General features: G+C 41.5%; 1 protein-coding gene across 1 annotated transcript; it reads left to right on the top strand.

Moving 5' to 3' along the window:
• The first annotated feature begins 1,570 nt into the window (after window positions 1–1,570).
• Window positions 1,571–16,023, top strand: GRXCR2 (glutaredoxin and cysteine rich domain containing 2). The gene is made up of 3 exons (XM_006148034.3): window positions 1,571–1,906; window positions 8,449–8,670; window positions 15,210–16,023. The coding sequence occupies exons 1-3, from the start codon at window positions 1,571–1,573 to the stop codon at window positions 15,390–15,392; spliced, it is 741 nt and encodes a 246-aa protein (XP_006148096.1). The 3' UTR covers window positions 15,393–16,023.
• The last annotated feature ends 527 nt before the right edge of the window (window positions 16,024–16,550 follow it).

Genomic DNA, 16,550 nt, shown 5'->3' with positions numbered 1-16,550 from the left:
TTTTTTTTTGCTATAGGGCACGTGCGCTCGCCAGACAGACAGAGAGAGACAGAGAGATAGAAAGCGAGAAATCACCCTCCAGGGGGGATGGCCACGCCACAATCCCTTCTCGTCCATTCTCCTCTCGGGATCTTGGGCACGCACGCACACGTGCCCAGCATGAGTTTTAAGCCACCGGATCCCTGACACGAACCGTGGTCGACTACATGGGAGTCCAGCGACATAGCCATTACACTAACTGTTGGTCCCTCTTTTTTTTTGTAATAACCTGTTCTCCTTAGAACTCACCCTTCTTGTGAGAGCTAGAACTCAGTGCATTTTGCAAGACAGCAAGATCAATCACCGTGCACTAGGCCTTGCCTCTTGAAGGTCTCATCACCTCCCAAGGCCATTACACTGAGATCCAAATTCCAAAACCTGAACCATTTGGGAAAAGGCATAATCCAAACCAAAGAAATGGTGATATTATTAACAAAGACTGGAAGAAAGGCTTTACTCCCATCATTCGAGCTCTTCAAATTCACCCCATCTTTTTAGACCCGAGGCTCTTTCCTTTACAAGACTTCTATTTTATCCTTGTCTCCTTAGAGACCTCACCCTTTCCAGAATGGCTATTGTGGGATTCAGCAGTAGACAATTTGCTTTGTAAGCATGATGTTTTTCTTTCACATGTGTTAGGTCCGCTTTTTAAACTGGACTGTAGGCCTGTTATCAGGCCCTGCATGTCATGCTTATCCAAAATTCATGCCAACAGTAATCTCTCAGTGTTGAGCATTTACTAGGTCCAGCAGGGAGTGGGCACCGGTGCTGTGCTTGCAAATGAAATCTTAAGTACAAAATCCATGTCATGGGAGCTGCCCTGGTTAATGCAGGTAGGAGGCTCAAGACCCATGGGTTTCTCCTATTCTAAACAGCACTCAAGGACCTCCACTCTGTCTGAGACCCCACGAGACACAATTTGAAAAATTTCAGCATGACAGATTGATCGTAAGTTTCAGAGTCAGATAGATCTGAGTTCAGTTTTCTAGTCTGAAAGTGAGGTGTGATCAGCAAAGGAAGAAATGTCTCCAAGCCTTACTTTTATATCTATAAAATGGAGATGATACTTTCTTCATAGGGTTCGTGAGGAAGAAGATAATGTTTGTAACAGTACTCTGACACTTACTAAACGCTCACTCGATCTTAGACATTATCGGAAACAATAACAAGACTCTTGCTAACTGATGGAATATCTGATCCTTATTGAAGTGATGCTTGTACAGTCTAAACGTATTCATCCTCAGGTTAAGAAAAGCTAAGATTGGGGTAAAATTAAGGGTGAGCTTGGGATTAGGAGGAAAACCAATCTCGTCTCATGTTCCAGCCACTCCATAAACCCACAATTGCCTGCCTTTTAATGAGAGTCTATCAATATTTAATATACTGGTGTCAGTTGTTGTAAACTGAGCATACTCCAGCACCAACCTGAATTAATTATATGCAGGAGAGAAAACAAAATACCTTTTTCTCTGAGCCCAAAGTTTCACTGGCTCCACGGAAGCCTGGAAACCATAGGCTGAACTTTCCGCTGATGGAGGACCCTGCGAAGAAGCTGAATCACAAGAGTGATGGCAAGCCCCGGAAAGTACGATTTAAAATCTCCTCCTCCTACAGTGGTCGAGTGCTGAAGCAGGTCTTTGAGGATGGGCAGGAATTAGAGTCGCCAAAGGAGGAATACCCTCACAGTTTTCTCCAAGAGGCCCTTGAACCAATGGATGGTGTTTACGGGTCTGGGGAAACCCCAAAACCCCAACTGTACTCCCCTAAGCTGACTGCGCAGAGGATCAGTGTGTTTAGAGAGGGCAATGCCTACACTTTGGCGGGCAGCCAGCCTCTGTTCAACGATTACAAGACGAATGACCATAAGGTTGGTATTATGCGTGGCATATAAGCCTTAAGGGTAAGGCTTCCTCAAATGTGTTTATAGGAACACATAAATGCTTCAGATTTGCATCTTGCTCACGCTCGGGTACCAACCAGAACTACAGGTGCACTAAATGGGAAGCTGTTATTAGAATAATATTTCTGGGACAAAAATAACATGCTTGTTGACTGCTCATTGGAAAGTGCAATGAGCGTATATATAGTATTCGACTTCCATCCAGGGTAATATATTGTAATTGGGTCTTTGGCTAGGTTTCCCAGTATGCAAATTAAATAGAGGTGCATGGTTTTCAGGTTGCCAGACTGCTGTTTTAGGGAATTATGCAGCAGTGGGTTATTTTGTTTCCTGAAAGAGCTGAGTGTTTAAAGGTGTTCATTTTATTCCAGCCAATTATTCAGCATGCGGTTTAGCCATGTCTCATTTATCCCCCCTCTTGCCTTCCTACTGCCTGCTTTTTAACGTGCTTGTCCATTTATTTATTTATTTTGCCTTTTTGTTGCTCATTAGCATGAACTCTGAGTAGTTGGAGTCCTGGGGAGAGATGGTGAAAAGCAAATCAACCAGAGATGTTACATGGGGAAGAAGTTTGAGCTCATAGTTTAATGGAAACATGCATTTTATCTGTGTAATTCAATTATCTTCTCCAGTACCATGGATAACCAAAAACCCATATGTGATTTTCTTTTTTCAAAAAAGAATTATTTATTTGATTTATTATTATTATTTTAATTTGCTATCGAGCATGAGAGCTTACCAGAGAGAGACAGAGAGAGAAAGCAAGTCACCAGGTCTGGAACTTGAACCGTGATCAGCCATGTGGGCGCCCATTCCCTTAATTACCACATCACCTTGCTGGCCCCCATGATTTTTGTTTATGTTAAAAAAGTCCTGAAAATGTTTCCATAATTCATAGGAAATGTGTTTATACTCTCTACCGGTGGGACCATGAATGCCTTTTTTATTTTGAAAGATTAAGCACAATTATATAATGTATCTAGGTTATTAATGAATAGCACACCAGGATTAGTCCTCATCTTTAAAGTGTGAAATTCAGATAATTACTCTCTAATGATTGTTATTGTTAGTTTCCTAAGGGAGTAGATTGCAGACAAGTGTATTGGCCTTGCTGGCATTGGTAAAAGTATAATTAGGGGCATGTCTGCAATTTCCAAACGAATACCAGGTTTCTTTCTCAAACTAAAGGGGGCTGGGATGAACAACCCCTTTTATTAGTAGAATGGCTTATGTATTACACAGTGTCATCACATCCTCTCTATCTGTCACATTAGGTCTTCACCATAATCCGAAAGAGAAAGGCAAAATCTGGTCATTCCCATTTTGTGGATGAGGACAACTGAGCGCCAAATTGTTAAGAGACTCACTCAGGGGAACCAGCAGTTAGCGTAATGGCTATGTCGCTGGACTCCCACGTAGTCGACCGCGGTTTGTGTCCCGGACCCGGTGGCTTAAAACTGACGCCGGGCGCGTGTGCGTGCGTGCCCAAGATCCCGAGAGGAGAATGGAAGAGAAGGGATTGCGGCGTGACCATCCCCCCTGGGGGGTGATTTCTCGCTTTCTGTCTCTATGTCTGTCTCTGTCTGTCTGGCGAGCGCACGCGCCCTACAGTGAAAATCTCTCCAAAAAAAAAAGAGACTCACTCAGCAGTATAACGTTGCCAGGTGCAGAGTCAGCCTAAGAATCCGGGTCTTGATTCTGATTATATTGTGAGAATCCTGAGTCTCTATACATTTTGTCCTATGACATGTTTCTTTTTGGAAAACAAGATCATTACATTATAATGATGATAATAATAGCTACCATTTATTGAGCACTTATTATGTCCAAAGTACTTGGCCATGTCTTGTAGTGACAGTATTTTTTTGTTGTTGTTATATCTTATTTGTTAGCCTAGAATTTACAAAGTCTTATTTCATACAAACCTGTACAAGGCCATGGTAGATAATTTCAAGCTGCTTGACCTTTGTAAGCCATGGGTCAATCTGACATTTTTATAAATGCATGATTTGACATAAATTTATGAAGCCAGATAATTAAGTCTTCATGACAACATGGCCCAGTTGGTTAAATAGTACTTTAGAGGTTATGTTGGAGATCTTCTTCCTGCTTGGTCCTGTCACCCTTATTTTTTTGTTATTGTTGTCTGATCAAGTGTCACATCCCAATGTTATCCAGCCTTTGGGTAAGAGAGAGTGGCCAGGATGGATTCAGGCAGCTCCACCCACTGAACTGAATGTCAAAGTGTTATTTCTTAAAACAAGGAAATGAGAGCTGGCACTTAATGATTTCTCAATAGCAAATCTAATTGTAAACTAATCTCTAGTAAATACTGGCTATGAGACCACACTGAGTAACAGTTAAGTGCAATGATTCAAAGCAAGGGCTTTGACCTGGAACAGATATTTGTACATCAATGTTCACAGGAACATTTTCTACAATAGCCTAAAGGTGAAAACCACCCAAGTGTCCATCGACTGATAAATAGACTAAACGTGAGCTATATATACAACAGAATACTACTCCATTTTTTAAACAAAGGACATTTTGACATACGCTAAAACATGGATGAATCATGGAGGCACTACGCTAAGTAAAATAAACCGTCACAAAAAGATGAATACTATATAATTTCACTCAAAACAGTCAAGTTCATAGAGACAGAAAGTAGAATGGTGGTTGGCAAGGCTGGAGGTTAGGAGGAAGGAGGAGTTATTGTTTAATGATGCAGAGTTTCAGTGAGGAAAAAGGAAAAGTTCTGGAGAAGGATGGTGGTGACGGCTGCATAACAACACAAAGGTACTTATTGTCGCTGAACTTTACAGCTAGAATGATTGAAAGGGTAAATTTTATGTCACACATATTTTACTACAATAATAATAGTAATAACATTTTAGGAAAGATTTTTGCCATGGGGTGTGTGTGCTTGCTGGAGAAACAGAGAGAGACAGCCAGAAAGTAAGAAATCACCCCCCTGGCAGGAATGGCCATGCCACAATCTCTTCTCCTCCATTCTCTTATCAGGATTTTGGGCATGCACACACACACGCCTGGTGTGTTTTAAGCCTCAGATCCGGGACTCGAACCACCGTCGACTACGCGCGAATCCAGCAACGTAACTTTTACTCCATCTACTAGTCTCAGTTATAATATTTTTAAAGGCAAGGGCTCTGATGTCAGATAGACATGGACTTGATGTTCAGTTCTGCTCACTGAGTGAGTGGGGGCAGGCTACGTGCAGAGCTTTATCATCATCAGAGGGTTGTGGTGGTGATTAAAAAAAGATAAAACAGCACAAAAGAAGCACTTAGTTTTGTGCCCAGATTTGTATATGCTCAGCAATTGTTGCCTATCTTTGTGTTAATGAGCAGGTTCTCATTAGAGAAATGATCAGTCTTTTATGTATAGGGTAGAGAAAGTGGTTAGAAACAATCAAAATATTTTAGAACTGACTGATGTCTATAAGCTTCATAAAAAATGAAAAGGAAAAGAAAGGGAGGGAGGTAACATTTACTAAACACCCACTCTGCACACATGATGTAATTCCGTTTTCATAATACTGTGTTTCTATGAGAAAGTTTCATAAATTGTAAAAAATAGAGCTTCTTAAGGGTTAAATAACTACATCTCACCTAGTTGACAAATAATATTTGAGTAAAATTGGAATAAAATTGGAATTCAGGGCTGTGTGTCCCCAAAGCCCATGCAATACCCAATAAGGGCATTTCAGCCTTTAAAATGGCAGTGGTGGGCCAGCCTGTGTGTGGTGGTTAAGGCAGCTGGATCCTACATCCCAACTGCACAGTTCATGTCCTGGACCAGGTGGCTTGAACACACTGGGTATCTGTGTATGCATGCCCCAAATCCTGAAAAGGCAGAGATGAGGAGAAGAGACTGTGGCATGACTGTGTCCCACGGGGGGGGGGGTGCTCTCTCACTTCACTTCCCTCTTTCTCTCTCTCTCGAAGGATCATGCACCCTCTGGCAAAATCGAAATCAAACAAACAAAAATCCCAAAACAACAGTGGAAAGGTTTAACAGTGCCTGAATAACAGTCTTCAGGCATGTTGCCACAGACTCCAAAGTGCTTCTAAATGCTCAATCACATACGTTGTTGTTCCGGGGACTGTGGAAGGAAATGAAAAATCGCTGGCTCCATCCTGAGTCTCTATAATTCAAGAGTGGGTGTCCCTCAAGGGCAACTTGATGTAACCAGATAATGTGAACGTTAGTTACACCCAGAGAGTTACCTTAGACACAAGGAAGAATTTGACTGTCAAGATGACTAGAACTCAAACACACCTTAAAAATGATTTGGGACCCTCCATCTTTGGAGTACCTTAGAACATAAATTTACTTTCCTGGGTGGCTTACAGACATTGGGCGGCTTAGAGACAAGAGGTTAGGGCAGCTTAGAGGCAAGAGGTTAGGGCAGATGATCTCAGATTCTCCTTATATAGCGAGAGTTTTGCCTTGAAAAATATCTCTAGTTGTGAAAAAGTTTCCTAGTAACTGAAGCTCTTTGGCTATTACTGGAAGTAGAAATGGAACCTTCCAAAAGTACCACCATTCTTATCTTCTGATATTCAGAAACTGATAGTCCAGAGTGTGAAACAGGAATCCGGTGTGCATAAAATAATAGGAAATGGAAGCTGCTACATGATCTCTTGAAGAGAGGGAGAGAAAATGAGCTAGATAGGGAGCTTGCAGCTTAATAAATAATTATTTTATTTATTTTTTAAGAGAGGTTTTTGCTATAGGGCACATGTGCTCACCAGAGAGACAGAGACAGAGAAACAGAAAATGAGAAATCACCCCTTGGGAAAATGGCTACGCTGCAATACATTCTGCTCTTGGGATTTTGGGCACATATGCACACGTGCCCAGTGTGAGTTTTAAGCTGCTGGGCCCAGGACTTGAACTGTCGTTGACTATGTGGGTGTCCAGCAATATAACCATTACGCCATCTGCTGGTCCCAAGTATCTCTAACTTTTGCAAACCCTGTTTTTCATAGCACCTCTCACTCCCAAAGGTTGATATAAGTAGCCTGAGTGGTAAAAGTCAACATCTAACCCAGAGAAATGTCCCAATTAACCTGAAAGCCAGGAGAGTGTGGGAACAAGGTCCTTGGACTTGGAATCCTAAGCATTAACTAGGACATTAAGAAGGGAGACTGGCATAGCTGGAGGGCACTCAGGAGTCTCAGGACAGCATCTGTTTACCACTCAATAGATAGAAATATTCTTATATTTTAATAATTAGTTTGTCTGTGGCAGTGATTACCAGCCAGAAGGCCATGAGCAAACTAATGTCTGAGTGGCTATGTAACTCTCCTGCATCTTTCATTGATTGGATAGAAGAATTGGGATCCACTGTTGTTTCTCTCTGAGAAAATCCCAAATCTGGGTAGTGATATGTATTCTTGGTCATCCCTAAAGCCAGACTTCTCTATCACCTCAAAGTATTACCTAAATTTATCCCTGAGCAAATGACTAAAAACACAAGATAAATCCATACGAGGAAACGTAAGCTACTGATACCAACAGATTAGAAGTATATTTATGGACATATATTCATATTATATGGATAATGAGAAGAATAGGTTACATCAGAGTATGGTCATCTCTTAATATCCGAGGGGGATTGGTTCTAAGACCCCTTAAATACCAAAATCTGCAGATGCGTAAGAACCTTCCATTGAATGGCATAGTATTTGCATATAACCTATGCACACCCTCCTGTACTTTAATTCATCTCTAGATGAGTTATGATACCCAATACAATGTAAATGCTATGCAAATAGTTGTTCTGCTATATAGTTTAGGGAATAATAACCAGAGTTTCTGCATGTTCAATATACACTACAGATGCAGCCACCATAGGGCTAACTCCGTGGTACCTGTTAGCAATAATGTAACATTTATGATCCAGGTTGGTTGACTCTACAGATGTGGATGCCAACTATATATATACATATATAGTTGACCTTTGTGTCACCTATAAAATGTGGAAGTCATAGTATCTACCTCACAGGGATGTCTGGGGGGCAGGGAGGGAGGGAGGGAAGTAAGATAATGCTGGTAAAATGCTTAGCATGATGCCTGGCATAGAAATAGTGCTCAATAAATGGCATATTTATACACAGAGGAATTTTGGAGAGACATTTATGTACAAAATATTCTTTTACATTTATTAAGCATTCCTTGCACCCAGCCCTGCATCGGAAGCTATGGTATACAATAGGAGTAGAAGTTCTAGGCCCTGCCCTTCAGAGTCTTACACTCTGGGTGGGTACAGCTTTCATTGGTTATCATCAACTGGAAGAAGGAAGCTGGTTTTCATGGCTTTCAGAGAAACGAACAAACCATGGAACAAACTGTAACTTTGATGTCTAATGGGATCCTAAGAGCAGACTAGAAGGTCCGTCTCTCCTATTTCCTAAGATGTTGGACAGACTCTGTAGCCCTGTATTTGGTGAAATTTTCATGCTCATTCTCCATTTCTCTAGCCCCCACCTATTATAGATTTTGGAAAGATAATCATCTACACAAATAACTTGAAAATCATTCGAACCCCAATGGACAAGAGAGACTTCATGAGAAAAATTCTGCAGAAGGAGGAGGAGGTTGAGGAAGAGTCTCTGATGAACAAAGAAGAAAACTGTGGTGGACAGAATGATGGACCTCTACTGGAGACAGAAAGCACATTTCCCCCAAATCAGTATACGCAGGTGCGTCAGAGAGCTTGACTTCCCTACTAGGGGCTGGCAGTCATTTCCAAATTCTTTTGACTGTTTAGGAATACTTAAGATGTCTAAATGTTCAAGAATGTGAAGGAATTTTAATGTTTGTTAGGTTTTAATGGTATGTGGTTAGCAACAGTATTTGCTAAATCCATATTTCAAATGCTCGTAAGTTTAAATGTTTGAGGTTGACTTCTTTTCAGATCTGATTAGGTATGTATCAATTTCATTGTGCATGAACTGCTAGTTCTAAAGGTAGAAAAAAACCCATTATATCCTAATTCTACAGATTGGTTTAGTTAAAACTAAGCGATATTATTCGTACATCCACTGGACTAGGCACAAGTAACGTAGTGCAATATACTGAAAGGAAACACGTGAGCTGGATGTTATTGAACTCATATTTACTCCAGGATCCCTTGCGTTTATACTTTATGTGACCACTTGATCTAGTGAGAGTGCCAGTATCAACCACTTTGTTAAAAATTAGTATATTTTTAGATAACACATAAATGTAAACAGTTTCAATGTCTTCCCCACACATCCCTTAGAGGTGTGCTCACCTCACCTGACATGCTCAGACAAGGGGGAAGAGTGCTGATATTCATTAATTCACAGGTTGGGTTGAGGTGGAGGGAACAAATTCAATGAATTTAAACCCGAGAATAAAAACTTGGTTAGCAGAGAAATGAATTCTTCTCTCTTAGATTCTGTCTCTTGAGGTCGGAAGCTTTCCATGGGACTCACTCTGACCTTCCATGAGTTGGCATGGAAAAATGGGCCAATGACTTCCCAAAACTTGCCATGTCCCCACTCTGTGAGGGTTTAGGTGATGAGAATAAGATCATGCTTGGACTTGAGTGATGACCTCAGGCTAGAGATGCCAAAGACTCCCAGTTAGCTCGGCTCTCTTAACTCACAAATTTATCTATGACTTTTCTAGAGTCCACTTGCCTCCCTCTCTTCCCATTTATCTCTGCCTCTCCTACATGAGAGCACGAATAACCTGAACTCCAGCAAAGGCTCTTGTCCAGAAAAGTTCTGCTCATGTCCACTCATGTCTCTTTCCAACCTGGTTTCATGCTCTGTGAGATATTTTTGAAATACAAATCTAATCAGATCATCTCCTTTGTCATCACCTTCCTATCCTTCAAAGCTTCCAATGTCCTCTTATTACTTGGGATAAGCCCAAATCTTCTTACTTGTCCTAGAATGCTCTGTTTAGCCTGGCTGGTCATGCTGAGCTCTCCAGCCTCATCTCATTTCTTACACATCTGTCATCATTCACTTTGCCCCAAATACATGGCACATCTATCCATCCCTCACATACTCTTTCCTATCGAAGGCAAATTCTGTCTGTCTAGAGTGTTCCCAGATTCCCTACCACATTTATCTTAGTCTCCGTGACCTCAGTGGAGGCTTCCTCTGAATCTTCCCTGGCTTCCACGAGGATAAAATCCTCTAGTACGAACTCATCAGGACACCTTACACTCTCTTCTCAGCTGTGATCTTACTTTTGTCCGTGTGATTATTTGGTTAGTGTCTACTCTCACTAGGATTTGGTCTCCATGAAGGCAATGTTGGTGCAACATCACAGTTCTATGTCAAAAATACAGAAATGGACATATCATAGGTGCTCGGTTAATATTAGTTAAAAATCTGTGGGAAGAATATTGGAATTTGGGACCAAAATGCCTTTGCCGTCTCTTGTTATCCGTGCAGTACTGTTAAGAACCAAGTATGGTGGCAGCCATATAACTACACGTTGTGATGTGAAGCGTTACCTTCCCACTTGAAAATTCTCTATTTTATTTTTCATACCTTATTGTAACTTGTGGGAGCATATATTTTCAATAGAGGGACAGAAATGGTAAAGTGAGGTCACACTGCTGACCTGAATGAAAAAGCAATAGCAGGCCCAATATGACAATTGCCATTAAATTCAATTTGGAGAGATGTTTTTTAGTTGTAATCCTGTAAACTAGGATAGAGGTATATAGCAGAAGGTTGCCATTTCACTTGTCTGTCCTTTAAACTCTGTTTTAAATTGCTATTTGTTTTTCCCATCCTTCATGCAATAAATGCATGGACAAGAGTTTTTCTAAACAGAAGGTCAAAGAACATCAGACAGCCCCTCTGACCTAGAGACTCTTTGTTGTGTTGTGCAGACAGGGAGATGGTGAGAACTTGATGAAAATACAAGGCAAGGCTGGAAACTAGGTCTTGCTTGAACCTCTATAGTAACTAAGAACAAAAAAGGGAAGAATAATTGAACTCAGCCACAATAAAATGTGGAAGGAGGAAAATCTGGCTTCATGCTCAGTGGATTTGAGGTCATTAATCATCTGGACTTCTTTATGCTTTATGTGATTGCATCTTTGAGATAATAGTAATCATCATCATTGTCCTCCTTGTCGTAATAGCTACCATTTATTGAGAACTTATGATAGCCAAGAACCATACCGTACAGTGCTTTCTGCCCAAGGGTCCCTCCATAAAGTTAGGTATTGCTGATAGTCTCATTTGACAGGGAAACTGAGGCTCAGAGAGGATAAGCAACTTACCAGAGGTTATGAGAGCCAGTAGTCAAATACAGGTCCATTGGGCCAGTCAATGGCATGGTGGATAAGTTGGCTGGATCCCACATGGATGACCGTGCCATTTGAGTCCCAGACCCAGTAACTTGAGAAACATGCAGGGGGCATATGTTGCATGCCCTAAATCCTCAGAAGAGAATGAAAGAGAAGGGATTGTCATATGACCGTCCCACAAAGTGAGAGCTTTCTCATTTTCTCTCTCTCTGTCTGTTCTTTTTGGCAAGCTCATGTACACTCTGGCAAAATACACACACACACACACACACACACACACACACACACACATCCATCTATCTACCAGTTTTATGATCATAACTGCCTGGTGACCATCTTCAGGGCTTAAGCCTTTGAGTGTGCAGTGAAGCTAAGGCTCTCTGCCTGGTCATGGACTTAGTAAAAAGTGGATTGGTTAAGTCTGTCTGGTTCTGGAGCCTAAACTAGGCTGTACAACCATGTTCTATATCTGTCCACTAAATATTTTCTGAGAAGGATTTTTTAAAAGTACTGAGAAGGAAATAAAGAGGCTTATACCATATCTGCTTCATACATAGAATAAGGCTTATTAAACATTTGTTGATTAATGAAATGATTAAGAACATGTTGAGGCTAAGTTGTTGGAGGGAGTGATAACCCAGGATAAGAATGGGAAGTGCAGCGAAACCCCTACTAATGTACCCTACAATCATATGACAGATATAATTTTATTGAAGATTTGTTCTTGTTCTCAGTAGCAAATTCACTGAGTGATTTTTATTAATCTTTTTATATGTGACCTGGCATTTTATGTAAATACATTTTTCAATAACATGTATAGAGTTATAGTAGTTTATTATTCTTTATTTGGCAATGTTGGCTTAAATCATAAAATTTCACTGGAATCAAGTATAAAATATAAAACACAATGGACTTGGCTGAAAAATAGATCATGGCAACTTGTTTTAAAAATATTTTGGCAAAGATAAAAAAAGATTATTTTGGGGACCAGCAGTTGGCATAATGGCTATGTCACTAGACTCCCATGTAGCCGACTGCAGTTTGAGTCCCGGACCTGGTGGCTTAAACTCACGCCAGGTGTGTGTGTGTGTGTGTGTGTGTGTGTGCCCAAGATCCTAAAAGGAGAATGGAGAAGAAGGGTTTGCGGCATGGCCATCCCCCCTGGGGGGTGATTTCTCACTTTCTGTCTCTCTGTTTCTCTCTGTCTTTCTGGTGAGCGCATGTACCCTATAGCAGAAACCTCTCTTAAAAAAATATTATTTTGGCAAATAAAGTTATTTTTGAATGCTTTAAGGGAAAAAATTCTCCATTATGAATGTATTAAAATATTGCAATGATCAAAACAATGTTAACAAAAGGATGTGTAGACATAATTTACATTTTTGTCAGTTGGGTAATCACTTCCGTTCTTTAAATCTAGAATAAATAAAATTTAATGTCTTCTTAGAAACTTTTAGCACAATGAAACTATTTTCATAACTTATGCCTCCCTTTTCAGAGCTTGGTTTTATCCTTAGGTTATAGTTAAAAATCTGAAAAACTTGTGTGTTAGCTGGGTAGGGCTACTCCATAGACTTGAGCTGTCTTGTTAGTTTTTAGAATTTAAGGACTTTGTTTTACTTACTTGGCTAATATGTGAATAACAAATACCATGCTAAGCACTGCACAATATGTCCAGGAAGCAATAATGAAAACGGACTAGCACAGAGAGCTTCTTAGTCAGCTTTCAGTAGAGTGAAACTGTCATGCTGGGGGCAGTACCAAGGGCAGTGGGTGAGGCACCTGGTCCAGAGGTGTGAGTGGACAAGGCTTCCTGGAGGAAGATCTAGGAGAACAAGGAGGGGCCTGCTGGAAAGGTCCCTGGAAACCAAGTGCAGAAATCTCCAAGGACAAGAGCCTGATGAACGAGTGACAAAAGATTAAAATGGTTGAGATTACATTTAATCCTGAGGTTTAATCTGGAGGGCAAATATTCTTTAAATTTTTCTTGAGTGCTTCCTAATGTGGCGATTTCCAAGGTAGACAACTAAATGAGACTGAAACCAATGGAGAGAACATCTCACAAGCCCAGAGACAGAAGTCCACATTGAACTCATACCAGAGATGCCAGGTATCTGAGCTGGGATTGTGGTGTGGATGGAAAAAACTGGATGGGTTAGAGAAGATAGTTAGAAGGTGAAATAGACAGGCCCTGTTACTAAATTCACCTGCTAGTGATCTGGTATGATCCTTTATTTCTTAGAAGACTCACAGTCTTAAGGAGTATCAAGACTGTCAATTTCCTTGAGGTGTCTTGGAGAAAGACTATGGGGCATTTTGTGGAGAGTGGGAGGCAAAAACTGGAGACTCATTGGCAAGTCCTAGAAATGAACCAATTTTGGGGAAATTCGTGCTGTGCCAGATAATGCAGCATTTACATATATTCTCATTAGATATTTTGCTACTTGAGAGGAGGGTATGCATTACCATCCCCATTTCACAGGTAAAGAGATTGGAAACCATCCAAATTGCATAGCTGATGTTGGACAGTAGGCTCAGGCCTAGTCTATTGAATCCAGAGCATAAAGGTTTTGTTTTTGTTTTTGTTTTTTTTTGTTTTGTTTTGTTTTATTTTTTGTTTGTTTGATTTTAGTTTGCCAGAGTGTATGTGCACTCACTGGAGATGGAGGGAGGGAGGAGGGGAGAGAGAAGGGGGGGAGAGAGGGAGAGAGAGAGAGTAAAGGTGAAAAAGTACTCTCGACTGGGAATGGTCAAGCTACAATCTCTTCTTTTTCATTTCTCCTTCCTTTCAAGATTTTGGACTTGCATACCACCTTCCCAGTGTTTCTTTCTTTCTTTCTTTTTTTTTTTTTTTGAGAAGTTTTTGCTATAGGGCGCGTGCACTCGCCAGACAGAGACAGAGAGATAGAAAGCGAGAAATCACCCTCCAGGGGGGATGGCCACGCCGCAATTCCTTCTCCTCCATTCTCCTCCCGGGATCTTGGGCACGTGCGCACACGCGCCTGGCGTGAGTTTTAAGCCACCGGGTCTGGGACGCGAACTGCGGTCGACTACATGGGAGTCCAGCGACATAGCCATTACGCTAACTGCTGGTCGTCTGCCCAGTGTTTCTCAAGTCACTGGGTCCAAGACTTGGCTTGTGCGGTCAGTTATGTGGGATTCAGTTTGTGTAACCACCAGGCCACTGGATGGTCCACATGGAGGTAGGCCTTAAACAGTTCTCAGAGAGAATAAAGATAAAGCCCTGCAAGAATCCAGAGCTAAGCCTTAAAGAATTCTGACATTGATTCATTCGTCCACACAAGCTTTCAGTTACACGAAACATTCATAAGCACCTGCTATTAGACAACCACAATGAGAGGCTACAGAATGTAGTCATAAGGAGCATCAATTTTGGTGCTCATCTCCTTGGGATCAAAACCTGCCTCTTCCTTTTCCAAGCTACATGCATGATCAGAGGAGAATAACTTCTCAGTATCTCATTTTCCCATCTGTAACATAAGGATAATAACATTTTAACTAAACTGCTAGGATGTTATGAGGATTAGATGGATGGACTGTGGAAAGCTCTTGGAATAAGTGCCCATCGCCAACCAACAAAACCCCGTTCGTTGCAAGGGTTCACTATTAGTATTGGCAGTGAGGAAAACAAAGAACTTGCCTTCATGGAGTGTACAGAAATAACTGAGATGGCAACAAGGGCGATGAAGAACATAAATGCTCAGAATGCGTGGTGCAGTGGCAGCTGAGGTTGTCTTAGAGATGTCCATTAGCAAAGTCCCCTCTGATAAAGATGTTGTGATTATTCCATGTCTGGGTCATTCCCCTCATCGGCATTTGTGGGAAGTATTTTCCTCTACTTCTGCCCCAGGCTTTGTATTTTTAACCAGTGCACTTGAACTCTGCACTAATGAAACCCTGACCTGTCTCTTTCAGGAAGGGGAGCTTCCCGAGGACAACTGCTTTCACTGTCGGGGGTCTGGCAGTGCCACCTGCTCTCTGTGCCACGGCAGCAAGTTCTCGATGCTGGCCAACAGATTTAAGGAGTCCTATCGGGCCCTGAGGTGCCCTGCCTGCAATGAGAATGGCCTGCAGCCTTGCCAGATTTGCAATCAGTAACCTGTGGCTTTTTCATATCTGCTTTTGTCACACCCTCGGTAAAGTTATTTCTAATAAACGGACCCCTCGTCCTCCTACTGCCTCTCCCAGCAAGGAAGCCACAGTAGCTGCAATCACTTCCACCACTGGCAAAATTCAATAATTCAATGACATGTCATGAGGCTAGAAACATCTGCATGTGAGTCTAGGTGGCAGGGGCACTTCTGAATTAGAGTCTGCTTTGAAACTGGTTCTAACATTACCCTCCCACAACATGTGTGTGTACCTCATTTGACTTAGCTCAGTTTTCTCCTTGCACATATACATGTATACTTCAGGCAACAGGTTGAAGTCATTTTCTGGTTAGAAGCTCTTTTGCAAAATTACGTGGTGAGAAAGGAATACAAAACAGGTTTCTGATGAGCTGAATTCTGGTTGCTTATATGCACTTCAAATTGTTATTGGTCAAATTGGATTTCTAAATTAAACAGAAGAGGAAAGGAACAGCCATCGCTGAAAAATGTTAGCAGATCACCACAAACAAAATAGGACATTCACTCCAGATTAGGCAACTCAAGGAGGCCTTTTCTTTCAAAGCCTTGAGTCCCTCCTGTGTGACATGATGGGCAATATTTAGGTGGGCAGCCAGTGGGCACTGCAACTTCTAAGGTCAAGATGAGATTAGACATCTCTGTATACCTCTAACTACCGAGGTTATAAGCCAAGTAAAATCTACTTATGATCAATTTGGTGCTTAATTTGTGTGTGTGATAGGACGTCTTCCAGTCCCCGGATGATTACCCAATAAATAAATCTATCTCAAGTCTAAGATCTAGCCATGATCTCTTTGTAAGAGACTGCAGATATTTCATAGACATCTACTGGAAACCCCTGAAAGAAAAACTAACTAAGACTGATTTTTTTTTTTTTTGAGAGTTTTTTTGCTATAGGGCACGTGCGCTCGCCAGAAAGACAGAGAGAGAGAGAGAGAGAGAGACAGAAAGCGAGAAATCACCCCCCCAGGAGGGATGGCCACGCTGCAATCCCTTCTCCTCCATTCTCCTCTCGGGATCTTGGGCATGCACGCACACGCACCCAGCGTGAGTTTAAGCCACCAGGTCTGGGACTCAAACCACGGTCGACTACATGGGAGTTCAGTGACATAGCCATTACACTAAC

The sequence above is a fragment of the Tupaia chinensis genome, unplaced genomic scaffold (assembly GCF_000334495.1).
Source record: "Tupaia chinensis unplaced genomic scaffold, TupChi_1.0 Scaffold000228_1, whole genome shotgun sequence".
NCBI lineage: Eukaryota > Metazoa > Chordata > Mammalia > Scandentia > Tupaiidae > Tupaia > Tupaia belangeri.
This window is presented reverse-complemented; position numbering and strand designations above follow the sequence as displayed.

What these genes read in the sequence shown, in the direction of transcription:
- GRXCR2 (XM_006148034.3), top strand. Translation starts at nt 1,571, where the DNA reads ATGGAGGACCCTGCGAAGAAGCTGAATCACAAGAGTGATGGCAAGCCC. An exon ending in ACAAGACGAATGACCATAAG is followed by an intron (nt 1,907 to 8,448) that starts GTTGGTATTATG and finishes CCATTTCTCTAG; the next exon opens with CCCCCACCTATTATAGATTT. An exon ending in CCCCAAATCAGTATACGCAG is followed by an intron (nt 8,671 to 15,209) that starts GTGCGTCAGAGA and finishes TGTCTCTTTCAG; the next exon opens with GAAGGGGAGCTTCCCGAGGA.